This window comes from Toxorhynchites rutilus, chromosome 3 (genome assembly GCF_029784135.1).
Source record: "Toxorhynchites rutilus septentrionalis strain SRP chromosome 3, ASM2978413v1, whole genome shotgun sequence".
Lineage (NCBI taxonomy): Eukaryota > Metazoa > Arthropoda > Insecta > Diptera > Culicidae > Toxorhynchites > Toxorhynchites rutilus.
The window spans coordinates 245,388,858-245,407,554 of NC_073746.1; the positions used below are offsets into that span (position 1 = coordinate 245,388,858).

Sequence of the window (18,697 nt, forward strand, 5' to 3'; positions counted from 1 at the left end):
TTATTTGTTTATTTGTTCACAATAATAGCATAAGATTTTACATCTTTTAAATTGCTACAAAGTATAGGGAGTGCATGGTACTACTAGTCATTTACGTACTATCTAACTTCAAAAATGATCATTATATAAATTATTTCATTAAATTAAAGTACTCTTTGCATTGCTTCTTAAAGGTTAAAAATGACTTTTGATTTCTTAGATTGTTTGGTAAAGAATTCCAGAGACAAACACCTCTCACAAATATAGTTTTGGCATAAAAGGCTGATCTTTAAGTATTCGTTCGAAGCTATTAGATAGAGCGCATAAAATACTTATGGGTCGTAAATTATCCAAAGTGTCTAGATTGTTCATCTTTCTGAGTGGTACATTAGAACATTTCCAAGCAAGAGGATATTTACCAGATACAATAATGCAATTGAACATGTAGGTAATTGGATCGATTAGAATTGGTAAAATGAGTTTTAAAAATTTCATGGGAATGTCGTCTAGACCCACAGCATTAGATGTGACCATATGAGTGGAATTGATTACATCGTAATCTTGAATACATCGAAAACGGAAATGGTGCTCTGAATCGGAATTGGATATATGATGAATGTGATGAGAAGTTCCAGAGGAAAAATTGTTAATGAAAGCTACTATTTATTTCATTAGCATCGAAATTAATCTCGTTCTGCGCAGATCGCTTTGAAAACCCTAACTCTCGAAATTTTGTCCAAAACTCATTGGGAGACGTACTAGAAGATAAAAGAGTATTGTAATAATCTCTTTTCGCCTGGTTTACTAAACGATTAGTCAAATTTCTCAACTGTTTAAAAAATGAAAAGTCATTTGAATCATGTGTACTTTTCCATCTTTTGTACGCAAGATCACGTTCAATCATAGCTTTCTGAATTTGTTCATTAAACCACGGGTTGTGTCGATTCGTATTTCTAAATTTCCTAATAGGGACACAACTATCATACAAAGTTTTGACAAAACAATTGAATAAGTCAACTAATGTATCAGTATCATCAGATGAGAAGAAAACGTTCCAGTCGAGTCTGTTGAATTGTGATAAAATCATATCAGAATCTACATGTTTGTAGTCACGGTAATAGACTTCCTTGTTGACTATACTTTTATCGAAGTCCAGAAAAGCGAAAATGAGGTCATGTTGTGATATATTTGGAACATCTATTTGCCCAAATCTTAAGATTTTGCTTGGCTCGTTGGTTATGATCAAATCAAGCTGCGAGGATCCATAGGAATGGAAAAAAGTCGGTTCTTTGCCAACTATGCTCAATGACAGTGAACTAAGAACATCAATGAAACGCTCAGATTTAGAATTCGTACGAAGAACATTTGTATTGAAATCACCAAGAAGCAAAACATTATTATACCGCGTTCCATGCTCCGTAACTTTCTCGAAAATAAGCTCTGAACAATCAAGCGATGGGTGATTATATATTAGTCCAACTAATATCTTTTCAGAATTTACCATAATTTCAACGAAGATAAACTCAATTGGGTGATTGTGTTGTACGATAAAAGAAGATTCAATAATTTTGAAATTATAACATTTTTTTATATATATTAATAAACCACCTCCAACGTTTCCGATCCTGTCATTTTTTACAGTATTATAACCGACAATCTCAATTAAACTTCAAGGCTTGCTGTCATTCAACCAGGTTTCGCATACACAGACTATATCCACACTAGCAATGCTCATTATTTGACGTAGCTCATCCATCTTAACCATATTTCTTGCACATATGCTCTGCATATTCAAACTGCAAACCGACAATTTATTGGGTATTGAAGCTGACTTCATGACTATTCCCGGCATATTTATATCTGTAGGGGTGTTTGAGGAATGTATTTCAGCCATAATCTTGATTATGTACACTTAGGAAGCAATGCTGCACTTTTAGCAAAAATAAACATGAATTCATTGAAAAAAATAAAATATGAAATATGTAAATAATAACAAAGACGCAAACTACCCTTAAAAAGTTCAACGTAAAAAGCACAGTGTAAAAGATTTTTCTAGAATTATTGAATTTGACATATCCTCCAAATTGCACAAGCCCTGTTTAATATAGGTAATTCTGCACCCAGCATCCAGCATCCAGCATCCATTCAGCATCCAGCATCTTCTCAGCATAAGCATCCAGCAACCATCCCGCATCCAGCAATTGTCGGTATGACAACTATCCAAAAGACGCAGCGTACTCAGCAACAGCAGAACTCAATATCCGTTGATCATGAAGTTCGATTTGTTGATGTTTAGCTTTTAGGAGGGGATTCAGAGGAAAAAAAGCTTAGGAACGGAGAGGAACGACAGAGAGCACTTTTTGGAAAGGTTCACTTACTGAGACGAGAATTGCTTTTAGGAGAGGATTCATGGATGAATATGAGGATGGAGAGGCAGGAAAGAGAGCGTTTTATTGGAAAGGGTTCAATTCGTTCGTATAAGCTCCATCAGCTGATCTTCCGAAGTTATTTCATAACGATCTGCATCAGCAATTCTTCTCACACATACGATCCCGTCTCTCGTGAACACGGATTCAAACTTCCCTTCTTTCTTCATAATCAAAGCTTTTGCCTTTAAAGCTCTGTTTGCTGTCGTTAAATTCTCGTTGACATAAATTCTGTTACCAGATTTGAAACCAATTTGCTCTAATGTAAGTGATCTCACCCGCAAGTATTTGGTATAAAAATCATTACGATGGTTGGTGATTGCGAATTGCAGCAAAATAGGGTAACTCTTCCCAGGTGTCAAAGACAATTTAGAATGTCGACGAGCATCTACCAATGGGTTGGAACTATCAACATATCCCAAAACTTGACACCATTTATTGAAGTAAGCCAGTAAATTTTCCTTTTGCATATATGGTACTCCAGAAACAATCAGATCATTTATATTTCGAGAGCGAGCTATAGCATGATGGGTTGATTTGATAGCCACCTTGTTGTGATCAACAGATGCACTAAGGTCATCAATTGATTTTTCGAGCTCCACACTTACACTTCTTAGCTCGGATTTGATCTCTGCTTTCACTGTTGTCATCTCATCGTCTATCTTTCGCAAAATCTCCGATTTCGTGCTCTCCAGCTTTACTGAGAGTAGGTTCGCAAGCTGTGAGATGGACATCTCATCATTCACAGTCAGAGTTTCCTGTGATCCAAATTTAGTGCTTCTAGTCGATACACCGTCCTTCCTTGAGCTACTCATCTTAGCTAGCGGGAACTCAACGGAACAAAGCAGAATTGCTGTGTTGGAACGCTCAACGTTGAAAAACCTTTTGGTTCTTAGCAATTAAGCAAACGCTTTTTGGTACTGTACTTCACTACCTTCCGTATGGCTATAGAGTACACATTCAACGACTGCACTTGTAACGGGTTCACCAGCAGGTTTTCTCAATCTTTAAGGGTATTTGCGGCAGAACTATATTAATAGTTACACTCCATTACCACTGACAACGACAGAGAATTGTTTACATGAAGAATATAATTTTTTCGGGCATACTTGATTTGAGAGTGTATCGATTTCTAGCTGTCTTAACGCAAGGTCTTTAATGAAAAATGATAAGATGGGATGGTTTATATAAACATGTTTATAATTAGTTTATTCAAATATTAATATTGCCCTTATATTAACTATTTAGTGCTATTTTATCAAAATTTGAAGGATAAATTAAAATAGGAATGTCATGTTTTTTCAATATTTTTCCTGATATGGTTATTAAAAATCCATGATTACTTTATCATTTACCCCCAATTATTTGTCAATTTTTCCTGCTTTTCGTTCTTTGATTTGAGGGGTTTTAAATTGCGACAAAATTGTGATAAGATAGAAATTTGTTGTGAAAAATTAAGTGGCTAATTTTCCCAGCTTTATAATTAAAGTTTTTCTGTAGTCCTAAATTTTTGAGTTATTATGATGACAGATTGAAGTTGATTCATAGAAGAATAAGATTTCAATTTTTTATGCAGACTTATCTCACTTCTTAACTAGGCGAACCTAGCCAGAATTTTCACCTGCCCCCGGGCTTCTGAATGCCAAAGGGGGACTAGGCTCTGCGGAATGCACGTATCTGCACGCTCGTGCTGTTTCAGTCCTGACCGAGAAATTGTCGGACAATCGCGCAGGTGCTAAGGATGACCGACTTTTGGATGCCGGCCAATTCCTTCTCCATGTTCAACACCTTTAGCGCTTCCAGAAGTGTCTTCGGGACAATTCCAGTTCCAGAGAGAACGACTGGAACAATTCTTGGGACCTCCCTTAGCCCCCACAGTTCCTTGAGCTCCACGGCCAATGGTCGGTACTTGCAGATTTTGCGACCGTGGGTCTCCTCCAGATTCTGGTTCAGTGGAATAGCGACATCGATGATGGTGACTTTGCGGTCGCTCTTGTCGTAAACCATTATATCTGGGCGGTTGTGGTGGATCGAGAGGTCGGGCAGAACAGTGCGATCCCAGTACAGCTTGAAACGGTCATTTTCCAGGACAGGTGCAGGCAGGTACCGGTAGTTTGGTACGTTGTCTTCCAGTAGAGCACATTGGAGCGCCAGTTGTCGATGAACAATACGGGCCACGTTGTTGTGGCGCTCGGTGTAGGCTGCGTTGGCCAAGACGGGACAGCCTCCCATAATGTGCTCTATGTTTTCACCTGGTTGATGGCACATCCGGCAAATGTCATCAACGTCTTGATGCCAGACGTACCGCCTGCAGTTTCTCGTCGTCATTATCCTGTCCTGGATGGCTATCATGTCGGCTTCTACTACTGAAGAGAGTTCACCACGCGTTAGCCACAAATTAGATGCGGCCTTGTCGACGTGTGGCCGGTCCAGTTGATGGGGGTGGGCACCATGCACTGCCTTCTGCTTCCAAGCTGCAATCTTCTCCTCCACTGTCTGCAGATTGCAGTTGAGTTGGTACTCCGCTTGCGCCAAGTGCAGAGCGCTGTATCCTCTGTCGGCGGCGCAGACAGCCCGGTATAGCGCATTTTGGTTGGCGCGTTCAGCGAAGTACTTGCGCAGTTGTCGTACCTGGGCAACACAGATATGTCGACTATTCCAAGTCCCCCTTCTTTGCGTGGTAGTGAAACTCTCTCCAGTGCCGATTGAGGATGGTGCATTCCGGCCTCTTTGAATGCTTTCCTCATCCTCCTCTCAAGGTCCTCTAGGTCAGTTTTGCTCCATTTGACTACACCAAAACTGAAGGTCAGCAGGGGAACCGCGAATGAGTTGATCGCGCGTACCTTGTTCCCCGCGTTGAGGAAAGTCCTCAGGACACAGTTCACTCGACTCAAGAACTTGTCTCGCAGCTCCGTCTTGATGTCGGAGTGGCGAATCCCGGTGAGCTCATCGCATGCTGCAGGAATCTAACGACGACGGGATCAATTTTGTAGAGCTCCAATACCCGGACGAGAAACGAGTGATGTACGGAGTCATAAGCCTTCCTGTAATCGATATAGGCCATGCTTAGGTTCCGCTGGTTGTAAACCGCCTGGTCGACTATGGCTGCGTCGATGATGGCCTGGTCTTTGCAGCCATGCGTATTTTTCTGCATCCTTTCTGCTCTTCTGCGATGATATGGTATTGTTCGCAGTGGGCAGAAACCTTGGCGGTTATGATGCTGCTTAATATCTTGTACAGACTCGATAGGCACGTTATCGGTCTGTACTTTGATGGGTTCAATGTGTTGCTGTCTTTCGGGAGGAGGAATGTGACGCCACGGATGGCGAATTCAAGGAGGCTGTGTGGGTCACGTAGCACCTTGTTGAAGCACTCAGCTATCTTTTGATGTGCGACGGTCAGCTTCTTGTTCCAGAAGTTCTGAACACCATCGGGGCCCGGTACTGCCCAGTTCCTCAGGTACCGCGAGGCTTCGCGGACATCGTTCTCTTCGACGATGATAGCTGGCATCTCTCCAATTTCACCACAATTCTCCTCCTCCCGTCTTAACCACAATTGCCCTTCGCGATGTTGTACTGGGGTTTCCCAAATACCAGCCCAGAAGTTCGTCACATCGCTAATATCTGGCAAACCTTCGCGGTAGTCGGGCTTCTCGTCGCTAATGTGGTCGTAGAACGCTTTTTCGTTTCACGTTTCAGCCGTTTAGTTAGGACGCTCAATTGCTGTACCAGTGTGTCGAGTTTTTCCGGCAGCTGGTGAGCTCCCAGCTGGCGAAGTTCAGTAGGCCGCACGATCACAGCAACTTGGCGACATAATTTCGCCGATCTGCTGCCTCTTTTATACGCCATCAGCCTTCCAATTGCGGCGCGCTTGTTTAGGATCCGTTGCTCCAATCTCCTTCGCCATGGAGGCTCACGCCTTTCACGGAGATGTTGGAGCAGTCCGCCTCTTGGCCTAATCCGGTATCCTAAACTTTTGGCGGTCGCCACAGCAGCACAGTAAACTTTCAGTTGCAGCTCCTCCATGTTCTCAGCATCAACCAAGTGCAGCGGAAGAACGTGCTCGTTCATGAGCTTTACTGCACTTGTCAGCCTGCGGGAATGCTACAACTTCAGGATCCTGGGGCGCGACAATGGGTCTGTGTCGCGAAACTGTGAGATCGCCTCGTCGTAGTGGAAAACCAGATCGCGTAATAGTTGTTGATCTGGCTGTGGATCTTCCGGCTCAGGGGGTTGTTGCACTGTGGCCTCCACTGGTGCTGATTCGCGTGCCCCACTCGCGAATGAAATGCTCAGCCGTACTGAACTTCGTCTCGACACATCGCTTGCTCTGTTCGTTCTGGAGCTTAGTTCTCTCTGCACCTGCTGCTTGATCTCGTCGACTTGCGTTTGGGAGAGCATATTGTTGCGTACTATCGCTCTACGCCTCGCGTTCATCGCGTTCGCGTGAGCCTCCCGACGAACTCTGGATACGCTTCCTCGAACATTGTTAGTATTCGAGGGCGACCGCTCATGTCCGTCTCCAAAGCTGTGCAGATTTAATAGGCGCGGATCACGAATTCATTCATTTCGTGTGTCCACATGATCCGGCGCCTAGTGGTACCCACAAGTGTGGACGACTGTCGTCTGGCAGTCGCAACACGTCTCGTAGGCGCAGCGTTTCTTGGGTGATGTCGATGGCTGCTGTTTCCGTGTGGCGGTAGCTCTTCGGGTTGAACCCGGCTGGTGGCACGCTCTTGCACCTCGCCCTCCAGCCGCTGGCCGCTCGCTCTTACGCCCGTTACAGGACCAGCTCCAGTTCGGGGACCCTCCTCGGGTGATCGCATTCTAATTACTCTTCGTGATCGTAGCTCCATTTTATTGGGCGTATCTCCTTTGCCCGGGAGACAGCGGTTTGGCAAGGCCTCCATGGCCCGGGAGGCCTTCCCCGGGAGAGATATAGCGCTCTGACTCGTTCGCACCCCCTCACTTAGTCACTTTCGACACCCGTTCTCGGAGCCAAGACCAGGTGTGTGTTTCCAGTTCACGCCCGATCTAAAAATGTCGTCATATGATCTTCGTGGAGGCGTGAGATAGGAACATTTGAGACCAACGGGCAGGCTCCTACCCTAGTGTTGATCCCCATTTGAGAACCTTTTTTTTATAATTACATTTTATTTCAGCATGTTAGTTACAATTAACAATTAACAATTAAAATTACTACGTATACTTATTGCTATATTATCTTACTATCATGATTATACTTTGTCTGTCTTACTATTTTATTACTCTATCCTCCTAGCATATGTTCAAGTTAATTCCGAAAATATTTTTAAACGTTTGTTTATTATTCCATCTCATTTCTCTTAACTCCTTTTGGAATACATATAAGCTTGATCTGGGATAAAATTTCAAATTATGTGACATTGCTCTAATACATAGGAATAAAGCTGCATTTTCATTCTTTTTCCTTGTGTCGATCTCGAATGATAAAATATCTTCCAAACTTTCCATTTTTAAGCCACAAAATCTTTCAACTGCATTCAACGTCCAATTCGAGATAATCCGAGATTGAGGGCATTCAGTTATTCTGTGTAGATTGTTGTCTTCACCTGCACACAGTTCGCAAGAGTTGTCTGTTAATTGTCCAATATTATAAGTCAACAATTTATCCCTGTTCGGAACTAAATTGTTACAAAGACTGAACATTCTCGCACGGTCTTCTGTTGGGATGAAATTGTAACTTATGTTTTTCCAAATAATTCCCCAAAGGATTGAAGGATGATCGTTTTTTATTTTCGGTATAGTATTTTTCTCAGTTATAAAATGTCTGTAAATTGATAGAGTTCTGTTTAGTTTATTATCTTGTTTGACTATGCGCATCTCTTCTATCCAATCTCTGAATATTCGTGGCAATTGTTGTATCCTCTGGTATGACAGTAAATATTGCTCTGTTGGATCATTTATATTATACAAAACATTCTTGATGAAAAGAGATTTCATTTTTAATTCGGAGTCCACCAACCTAATTCCCCCTACACTATAGTCAAGATATAATTGATCACGGTGAGTTTTAATCATATAACCAGCCCATAATAATCTTAATGCTGCCGTGTTGATAGAATCGATATGTTTTTTGAAAGGGGGGAATAATTGCGATGTATATCAGAACTTTGAAAGAATAAATGCGTTTAGTAACCAGCTTTTTTGAATCAAATTGAGCCTTCTCGTACTAAGAATTTGTAGAGTGTATTTTACGTTAGAAAGCATTCTATTATAGTTTAAATTGATTGTTTCGCTAATACTACTTGTGAATTCAACTCCTAGTATTTTAAATTTCCGAGTCTCGCGAATCATTTGAGGACCCCCAATATTGCGTTATTTATTCTCATATAAACCGACTTTTCATAATTCATTTTAATGTTTCCAAATGATTCAAAGGAGTTTAGAATTTGGATTAGTAAATCGAACTCCTGATCATTCTTAATGAAAATATTAATGTCGTCGGCGTATGCGATAGTTTTAATGAACTTATCGTAAATAAGTACACCCGCAATGCCATCACTTATTTTCCTCAGCAGAGGTTCAATGTACAGAACGAAGAGTAACATGCTCAACGGACATCCCTGTCTCACGGAAGAACGAATGCTTAATTCATCTGTAAGAAATCCATTGAAAAGAACTCGTGAAGAGGCATTGCTATAAAGGTTTTTTATAGATGCGATAAAGCTGGCAGGAAAATTAAATTTTTATAAGATTTTCCATAAATATAAATGATTAACCTTATCAAAAGCTTTTTGTATGTCAATGCTAACTAATACTCCTTTAAACCGAAAAGTATTGTTTGCCCGTAAAATGATCCGTCTGATATTTTTCAAATTGTCCGAGCAGGATCGGTTAACTTTGCAAGCTGATTGTACACAACCCAACAAATCTTCTATGAAGGTTTGAATTCTGGTAGCAATGATTTTTGTGAACCATTTGTAGTCACAATAAGTAAAGTAAGCTAATCGGCCTGTACTGGTTTAAATCGTGTTTATCGCCGTTTTTATGAATAAGTGTGATTATACCAGCTGTAAATTCTTTTGTGGGCTTGACAGTCCCAGATAAATGAGAATTAAATATATTCATCAAATCTTCTTTTACTAAATCAAAATGTTTTAAATAAAATTCATAATTGAGACCATCTGGCCCAGGAGATTTTTTTTTCGTACACATTTTCAAAACATCTCGCATCTCATCCACAGTTATGGGTTTTATCAAACTTCTTTGCTGCTCGTCATTCAATTGCTGTGTAATGTGATTCAACGGATCGTCTGTTGAATGATTTGAGGGATTATTGTCCGAAACTTGTTGAAACTGTTTTGAATAATAATCATGAATTATTATTTTAAGCCGAGTGGGATCACCAGTTATCACGTTGCCTTCCTTTAGTTTTAAATTATTGCTCTGACTATTTCTTTGTAGTTGAGCAGATACTTGGAAAACATTCGATAATTCTCCTTGCATAAGCGAAAAATTGTCAAATTTGCGGCAGTGATGATTCAACCTGTCGTTCTCTATTTCAATTAGACGCGATTTTACTAAGATGATATCACTATTTACATCTTCTCCGGATGTAAATTCTCAAAATTCTCAATTTCTCAAAATCTCATGAAAATAGATTTTGGAATTTGAAATTCTTTGGTTATTCGACCAACTTTCGCTTTTGTAAAATTGTTTACATTTACTTTTCATAACTAAGTTCCACCACGCATTTTTGTCTGTTGTGTATAAAAGTCTACTACGTACATTTGAATAAGTAGATGCAAATTTGTCAGCTATTGAATCATTCTCTAGAATAGTAGAGTTTATTTTCCAATACCATCTTCCTCTCCGTGAGAGAGACTCCGGATTAATTTTTACCTTCAAAACGATCGCACAGTGATCTGAAAAAGGAACTGGAATCGTTTCTGCATTCATCACCATTTTTACAAAAGAGGGCCCATAAAAACGGTCCAGTCGCGACGCGACACCTGATCGGAAGAACGAGAACTCATTCTTTTTTAGTTCAAGCAAAACGTTCTTCCAGTGAAATGAATCAACTAGCCTTTTCAGGCCAGTAGAGAAATTTTTTACTAATCCCGTGCAGTCGAACGAGTTCAATATGCAATTGAAATCGCCTCCAAGTACTGAATATTCAATCTCTGATTTACTCAAATGAACCGTTAAATTATTTAAGAACAAATCGTCTCTCTCTTTCTTTTTTTTCCAAAATATATATTTTGTTAAGGCTCATATGGCGTCAGCCTAACGGGGCCGGAAGTTCAATATTTTGACAATGTTTGCTTACATCTATGTTAGTAATATGTAACCGATTACTCGCGGTTGACTCGAGGTTAGTATTACAAGTGTTCTCATAATTGGTATGTCACAGTCTTCGATGCTCTGTACGTGTGCCCGACACGGGATACTTCCTATTGGGATGTCGAAACAGCAACTCTTTCTTTTTGTTTGTTCCCGAAAAGGCGTATACATTCACATAATTGATATTGTTCACGACAATAGAAGATATTCGACCATTCGGATCAAGCACCACATTCTTAAACTCAAACAATTTCCTCAATAGAATACCGGTACCCATACCCAGCTCATTCATATTTACAATAGAGTGATGAGACGGAATAAAGGAAAGATTTTCATAACAAAGCTCTTGAACAAACACTAGATCGATATCATGATTCCATATGAAATCTCTCAATAAGTTCTGGTTAATTGTCGTCGTAGTGCTATTCAAGTTAATTGTAGCTATTTTAAGGACGTAGTTCATTTTTTTCCAATAATGCAGCAGAGCCTCTCATTATTCTTAACAGATTATCACTGCACGATCCACTGGTCAAACGTTTTACTCCAAGCCAGTGTCAAATTATCAGAATATATAACGTACCTGGTTACTAATGCCTACATCTAATTCATCATCTGCTCGCGCTCGGCTTCGGTGCTGGTTCATTCATTTTCAAGATCTGATCTATTTTGTTCGGCTTCGGGTCCAGTTCATTGACAATGTTCGGCTTCGTGTTAAGACCATTCTTAGAATTCGACAGCAGCTTCAACCTCATTTGTCACCACGTGTTCACTCATCCTTGGCTATCGATGTAGGGGAAGTCTGCTGATCACTGCATGTTGTCGCGGTTTTCCGGGGAGTTGCTGAACGGGATCGCCTTTGCTGAATTTGTGTCACAATGGGTTCTCTTGGAATGGCGAAGATTTTCTTCGCTCCCGTTTGTCCTGAACCAGCTGGATCGGCTGTTTGCCCAGTTTGATTTCTTGTCCGTTTCAACTGCTCCTTTGATTTGATCACCTGCCATCCCGCTCCATTTTCCTCGTTTTTGTGAATATTATCGACTTCCATGTCGCCATTGCTTTGGCCAGGAAGATTCGGGAACTCTTCCGGTCGGATTATAGACTGACGGTTTGCCACGTCATTGACGAGGCACGAACTACTTCCGCCGCCGCTGCCATTTCCGCTGATGCTGTCATTGCCATTCGATCCCTTGTTGTTCGCATTTGAACCCAAGCGATCGGACAAGTTTACCGAAGGACGTTTCGGACAATCTACTTTCAGATGTTCTGTCGAGCCGCAAGAGAAGCATTTGTTCTGCAATCCGTCGTAGTACACCCTTGCCTTGATGTGCTGAATGAACACCTGCGCAGGTATTTCTTCCTTTACTTCCAAATGGATACCGCGTACTCCAGTCCATATTAGAAATCCGCTATCCGCATGGAAGCGTTCTCTAATCATCTGCTGAATGGTTCCGTATTTTTCAAAGACAGCCGCGATGTGTTTATCCTCCACTTCTGGTGGCAATCCGAAAACCCGGATGTACTTGAACGTTCCGCCCGCCGCCGAAACTGCAACTTGAAGCGTTGTTCCATTCTCGTACTCGAACGTGACGACTGGTCCTAGTTCCATCAGAACACGTTTCGTGATCCGCTCTGACTGAAACTTCACCATAATGCTGTAGTCCTCTCTGTACATCGCAGATAGCATTCCACTGTCCCATCCTTGCTTACGGAAGAAGCTAAACATTTCCTGGTTCGACGGATTAAAACTTTTGGAGCCAAAATGTAACTTCACCGTGTTTTGGCGGACGATTGCCTTATCCATTTCCAAAATGTTTCCTTTCAACTACAGATGAGGTTATGTTATCCGGGAGAAGTCGCGTGTTGAATTATATCGCACAATCAATGTATTGTTTGTTAATCAGAAGAGAGTTAGCTGATAAGCGTCCGTCTCGCATGAGATCTGAGCGTAAACTGCCAATTAAAATGTCGATTTTTGAAATCGGCTCAATGGTTGAAAATTTTAATCACTTTTGGAAGAAATCATGAATTTTACATGTTTTTTTTCAGTTCTTAACTTTCAAACCATTGAGCTTATTTTAAGGATTGACATATCAAATGAAATCCTATCTTCCTATGAATCCGCAAACATGCCTAGTAGTAATTTAAAAAACCTAACTTAAAACGGCAAAACGTGTTTTCGATTGTAGGATATGTAAAGATACAAATATATTATATGATAACATTTAATATATTAATATATGAAAAAATTACACTTACGTTGATGATATACGAAAAAAAATTTTAAATAATATAAATATACATACAGTACACATTCGCTAATTGTCATTTTTTAGTTGGAGTGCTTTTAAATTGGTGGTTCACGCGCCAATCAAAAAGCAATCATTCACCATAACTGTATGTCAGTTTTACTCTGTTGTTTGAATGCCATTTTCATTGAAGGGTCTTTCAATGTTAAATTCCAAAAATAAAAGAGAATTGTATCAAATACACTAATCAAAAAAGTTAATGATACTTAATGATATATAAATATTTTATTATTATTATATTAATACAGCTATTCCATGCCAAACCGATATATGGCTTCTCAGATTTTCGTCAAAAGTGGTAATTTTGTTCTTTATCGCAAAACATTAAACCCGAATATTTTTATTAGGGCGCCATTTCCATTTCATGGTGGTCTGAAAAATCTATGTTTTCCACTTTTACCAAAACTGACTTTTTCAAAAAAATCATAACTGAACTGATTTAGATGATCGACATATCAAATTGAAATCAATGAGCCAGTCTTTTATCAAAATATAAGAGTTTTTTACATAATATATCTGAAAATCAGAGAGGTGTTATTTTCCGTTTTTGAGTTATTATTTTGTAAATTTAACATGTTTTTAATCTTCGTTCAAAATTCCTATGTGACTAGGCTAGACATATGCGAACAGACTCCAATCTTACGGCAAGTGTGACATTTTTCAAAGAAGTTTAGCTTATTGGTTTTAATTCAATATGTTGATCATCTAGATCGGTTCAGTAGTTCAAATGTTATGATTTTTTGCAAAAAGTCATTTTTGGATAAAAAGGGGGAAACATGATTTTTGGACCACGGGTTAATTTTTAAAATCAGAAACGAAAAAAGCCTCTCCGAAAACAAGATATGCAAGGCAAAAAATCCCCAGCTTTAAAGAAAAAAAAAATAAAGCGCCTAATATATCAATATCACGACCAACAGAGAGTATTTTCAGAAATAAAAATAACTTTTTACGGAGTATGCTCGAATCTGAAAAAATGTGATTAGTTCAATAATCAATTTTTTATGTTATATTTTAAGCGTACATATATTATTCAGTCGCATAATTATTTAGTTATTTAATTTATTTCGATGAACCTGCCTTAAAATTTACAACTATACTATTACCACGTTTTGAATTTCTTTTATTCAATGTCCAGGTTCTATGGTGAAGCTTTATTTGTAAATTACGACACATCCGTCATCATTGGTGAAATACGACCATAAATATTGTGTATAGCACAGCAATTTAAGATTACAATACATATGGGTTTATTTTGATAATGCAAATATTAACAATATCATACATAAACCAATAAAAATGCGTTATAATATTTGTCCACAGCTCTTTCAGTGTCTATATATATTTTATTCAACGTTCAGTTCGTAATTTCTATCCCATTAACTATGTTTATCATGATGAAGCTAATATTGATAACATTATATACGAAACAATATACGAACCTCCCACCTTATATATGATGTCTCCCGCCGTTTTAGAGACATCTCACCATTCTGTTTAAATTTTAGAGCGAAAACCATCAGTCAATTTTTTCACTGTTTACATTTTCTTACCACAAATCGTTGCCACTTTTCCTCTCAAGTTTCACTTCTCTTCTCTGCCTTTCGTTTATCCGAGTCAGCTGTCGTGTGAAGACTGTCGCTAGAAGGCTGTCGCAAGAAGTCAGTTGCCGTAGAAACAGCCTTTATGCTTCGTGCAATGTTTTAAACGTTGTGGTTGCGAGTGAAGTAATCGTTCGATAAATGGACAGGCTTTAACTGGACTGCTTTTTACACGTTGAGACCCGCGTCGGTTCCTACGGGCTGACGTTGCGTTTTTTGGTAGAAAAGCACCAACTGACTGGGACTGACAGTTACAGAACAAGAAAATAAAAATATTTATAGGGTTTGTTTTCGGTTGTTTTACAAAATGTGACTAGTTTCTGGTTAAATTTCTGACTGTTTTCTATTTATACAATAAATATCTTTGGGAGCTGGGATCGACACTGATATTGGGCAAACATTTGGGTTGGCGCATTGGGCCCTTGATGCGGGCTGAATTGAAAGAGCGGCGAGAAAAAATTGGGGCTAAATGTGTACTGGGCAGCAATTCGCAAAACAATTGACGTCATATTCAAATTTAAGATTTGCGGTGAGGGACATTTGAATGTAACTTGAGATTGACATTACTATCGCATGACAAAAATTCTGATTAAATTACAGAAACATAATTTCCCTAAATCATATATCATACCTGCTGTCACACTCAATGAAAAACCTTCAACTCCGAACAGGTCATATGAAATCATTCTTCTGAATTGAATCTTCAGGTTGCAACTTAACATTGCGTTGACCTGGAAGTATTGTTGATGAAACGATTGTTAGAGGCAACAGATCAAAAAGTTAATTTTGTTTATTATGTCAATAGACTCCTCCTTAATCGAGTTAGACTATATGCAATATAGCCATCTCATTATCTTCGATATGAACTGCTTCAAATTAGGTTTGAGAAGCAAATGCCAATAGAATCTCTAGGGTATCAAAGGTTCCAATTTACAGCCAGGGCTGAGTTTGTAATGTGTTTTAATAGGAAAACACCAGTTAACTGAGTTCGTTACGGACGAAGTCTATTAATCCAAACATGTTTTCAGTTTATTACTTTGTACTGGAGCAAATTGAGCCGATGAAATCTACAGAAAAAGTAAAACAGAGGCGGGATCAACAACAAGTTCGTAACCGGTTGGCGTTGGAAAGAATTTATGGATTTCTCCTTCATAAAGCAAAAATTGAACCAATCTTCTACGGATCCTCCCACTTCCCACCATCTGGGAGTGTTATTCAAAATTAGAATACTTACAAGTTGGTGAAGTGAAGGGGTTCAAAATAAAAGTAGTGCCATGGCGTACACGATCCCAGCCTTTCTGGTTATCTGAAACAACAAAAAATCGAACAAATTCTGAATCAGATTCTGAAAAATAGTTTTTGATAAAATGGCGGCCGCTTGAGAAAATGCTTTTTATGGCGATTTATACCTTTTTACAAATAGTAAAATTAAAAAAAATCGATTTATACGATATGGAAATGTATAAAGATTTATTCACATAAAATTGGAATAAATGGGTTCAGTAGAGCTTGAGAACTTATCCGTTTTCAGTCCTTCGACATAATTGAATTAGTGTTGCCCAATAGAAGATCATTGCCACCATCTTGTGACAAAACAATCATGGATAATTTTCAAATGACCCAATGTTTTGTCGCTCATTTCTTTGACCTTCACAGCTTTCAAAACGTCAAATTCAAAAATGTTTTTTTTTTCTGGTGCGTCAATGACTTGTCATTTCGATACAAGTGCTCACTACATGGTGTATACATATACATGCGTATGCGTATACATAGCATACGCATAATTTGCGGCTAGAGCCGCAAAATCCTCCAATTCGTGGTCTAATTGTATTGTTTGTCACTGTATGAAAGGGCTACATTCAAATATTACCCAGCGAACCAATAATTTCGTATGTAGTGTATGATCCTGAGCGATACCTGTAACTTTAAAATGGTACCTGTAATCTCAAATCTGGAGTTTTGGGTAAAACATTTGTCCTATATAAGGTTCACCCTGATCATCATCTTCAATCATTTCAACGAAGTATCTCGGCTGAGACAATTTCTTTGGTTCACATTATTTTGAGCTGCTGAGCTCGAATGCTTGTTTGACAAAATTCAGTGATTATAGCTATTCAGATTGCATTTAGTTCCGTTACTTAAAGAGTGCTTGAGTTGAGTTGGGGAAGTGTACACGAACAAAACAAATTTAGTGATTTGGCAAAATGGATCAAGATATTCAGGTATTCGACGGTTTGTCCTATGTACCTCTGGAGAATTCATCGAAATACTTTGACCAGCTAACGGATAGTTGTAAATCCTATGACATTGGTGGAAGAACATACACGAAATTGATGACGGGTTCATCTATGCAAATAAGTAACATCTTCGAAACTCACGGGAAAACAGTGAATGGTGGCATGGAGCAACATATGGGAACCGATTCAGTTTACATATCACCTGTGAATACTGTGCCACAACAAAACCTGGTCATCCCGTATCAACAAACCGAGGGGGAGATCGGCGATAAACAACCATTGCAAAACACTTTCGTAGGAAATGCCCAATCAAATACTATGCTGTACGCGCAGTATCTATCGCCCGACGATGTATCACTACAATATAGTTGTCTGCAACCGGGTCTATTAACGTCTAGCTCCGAATCACAATACCACTATGGAGAGCTACTGTCATCGAACAGTCCACACAATTCGGGCTATACATCGATGGGAAGTATCCTGTCGCATGAGAATAAGCTAGAACCAATAACTACGTATCAACAGGCCGTGGCGAATATTGATGCAGAACAACCGTCACAAAATACAATAGTTCATGATTATGGTATACAACAGACCATGAATACAGACATGAACAACGCATACGGTCAAAGTTTATGGTATACAGGACAGGGCCAACCAATTTATCTGGTGCCATCAACATCTAGCTCAACACAATCCCACTATGAAGAGCCGTTGTCGTCAAACAATTCACCACATTACGATTATCAGCAGCCATCAACTTCACGGATGAACGAGGTATCTCCAGGTGAACACAGCAATAATAATGTAGAAGCAATGCAACCTACTTCAATGAACCCCATTCCGGTTTCCGATTCAGCTCCAGAATCAAAACAATCCCCCAAATCGACTTCAGTTCTCAGGGGGAAACCCCAAAGGTCGGTAAGGCGCAATGTGGTCAAATACAGCGATTTCCAGTGCAACATATGCGGTGAATACTGCAAAAGCAAGTTTGGGCTGACGCAACATACAAAAATCCATGCAGGCTACGAATATCGATGTTCTCGATGTGGCAAACACTTCGAAACACAAGAAATACTTGACGAGCATATTGCAAAACATGTTCAGACCGACAAGCCGTGGAAGTGCGTAATATGTCCAAGAGCGTACATGAACAAGAGTGATCTCAAACGCCACGTGCAAGACCACAATCCGGCTAGCAAACCACACGGGTGCCCCAAATGTGCGAAAAGATTCAGTCGTGCCGACCAAAGGGATCTACACTTGGCATCACACGAACGCAAGGAGGCGAAACTCGGCCGAAAATCAGGTTAAAAGCGTTCGTTCAGACATTCCACTTTCTAAATATTTCATACTTGATATCCATAATCATAACATTTATACATTCATATTATTCATACTAGTTGGAACATTTCTAGAATACTTGATGCGATTTAATTCTGAGATACACTTTTCTGACTTTAAGATACTGTTGATTCGATAGCAAACGTGTTTCGACACCACCGCAGATTCTTTGACTGCTATTTGTATTCCGTTCTTTAGCCGTATATAAATAGTCGACAAGAACGTACATCTAATAACTTAGTAACTACTGACTCTTCTTCTGTACTACATGTACCATTATTCCTTTATTTCATCGTTACTATTCTCATTATTAGATCGAACTTCTGAAGTTGTTGGCGAATACTATATTGTACTATTTATACCCAAACCTGTTGACCTACGTACGGAGTTATTATATTACTGAGCGATTGTTGCTTCAAACTCAGTATGTATCGGTCAAAAGTAGCAGTACTTGATGCGGTGTTTGCTGTTGATTCTGATATA

General features: G+C 39.4%; 1 protein-coding gene across 1 annotated transcript; it reads left to right on the plus strand.

Moving 5' to 3' along the window:
- The first annotated feature begins 16,837 nt into the window (after positions 1-16,837).
- LOC129774099 (zinc finger protein with KRAB and SCAN domains 5-like) lies at positions 16,838-18,184 on the plus strand. The gene has a single exon (XM_055777798.1). The coding sequence runs from the start codon at positions 16,838-16,840 to the stop codon at positions 18,182-18,184; it is 1,347 nt and encodes a 448-aa protein (XP_055633773.1).
- Positions 18,185-18,697: the final 513 nt, after the last annotated feature.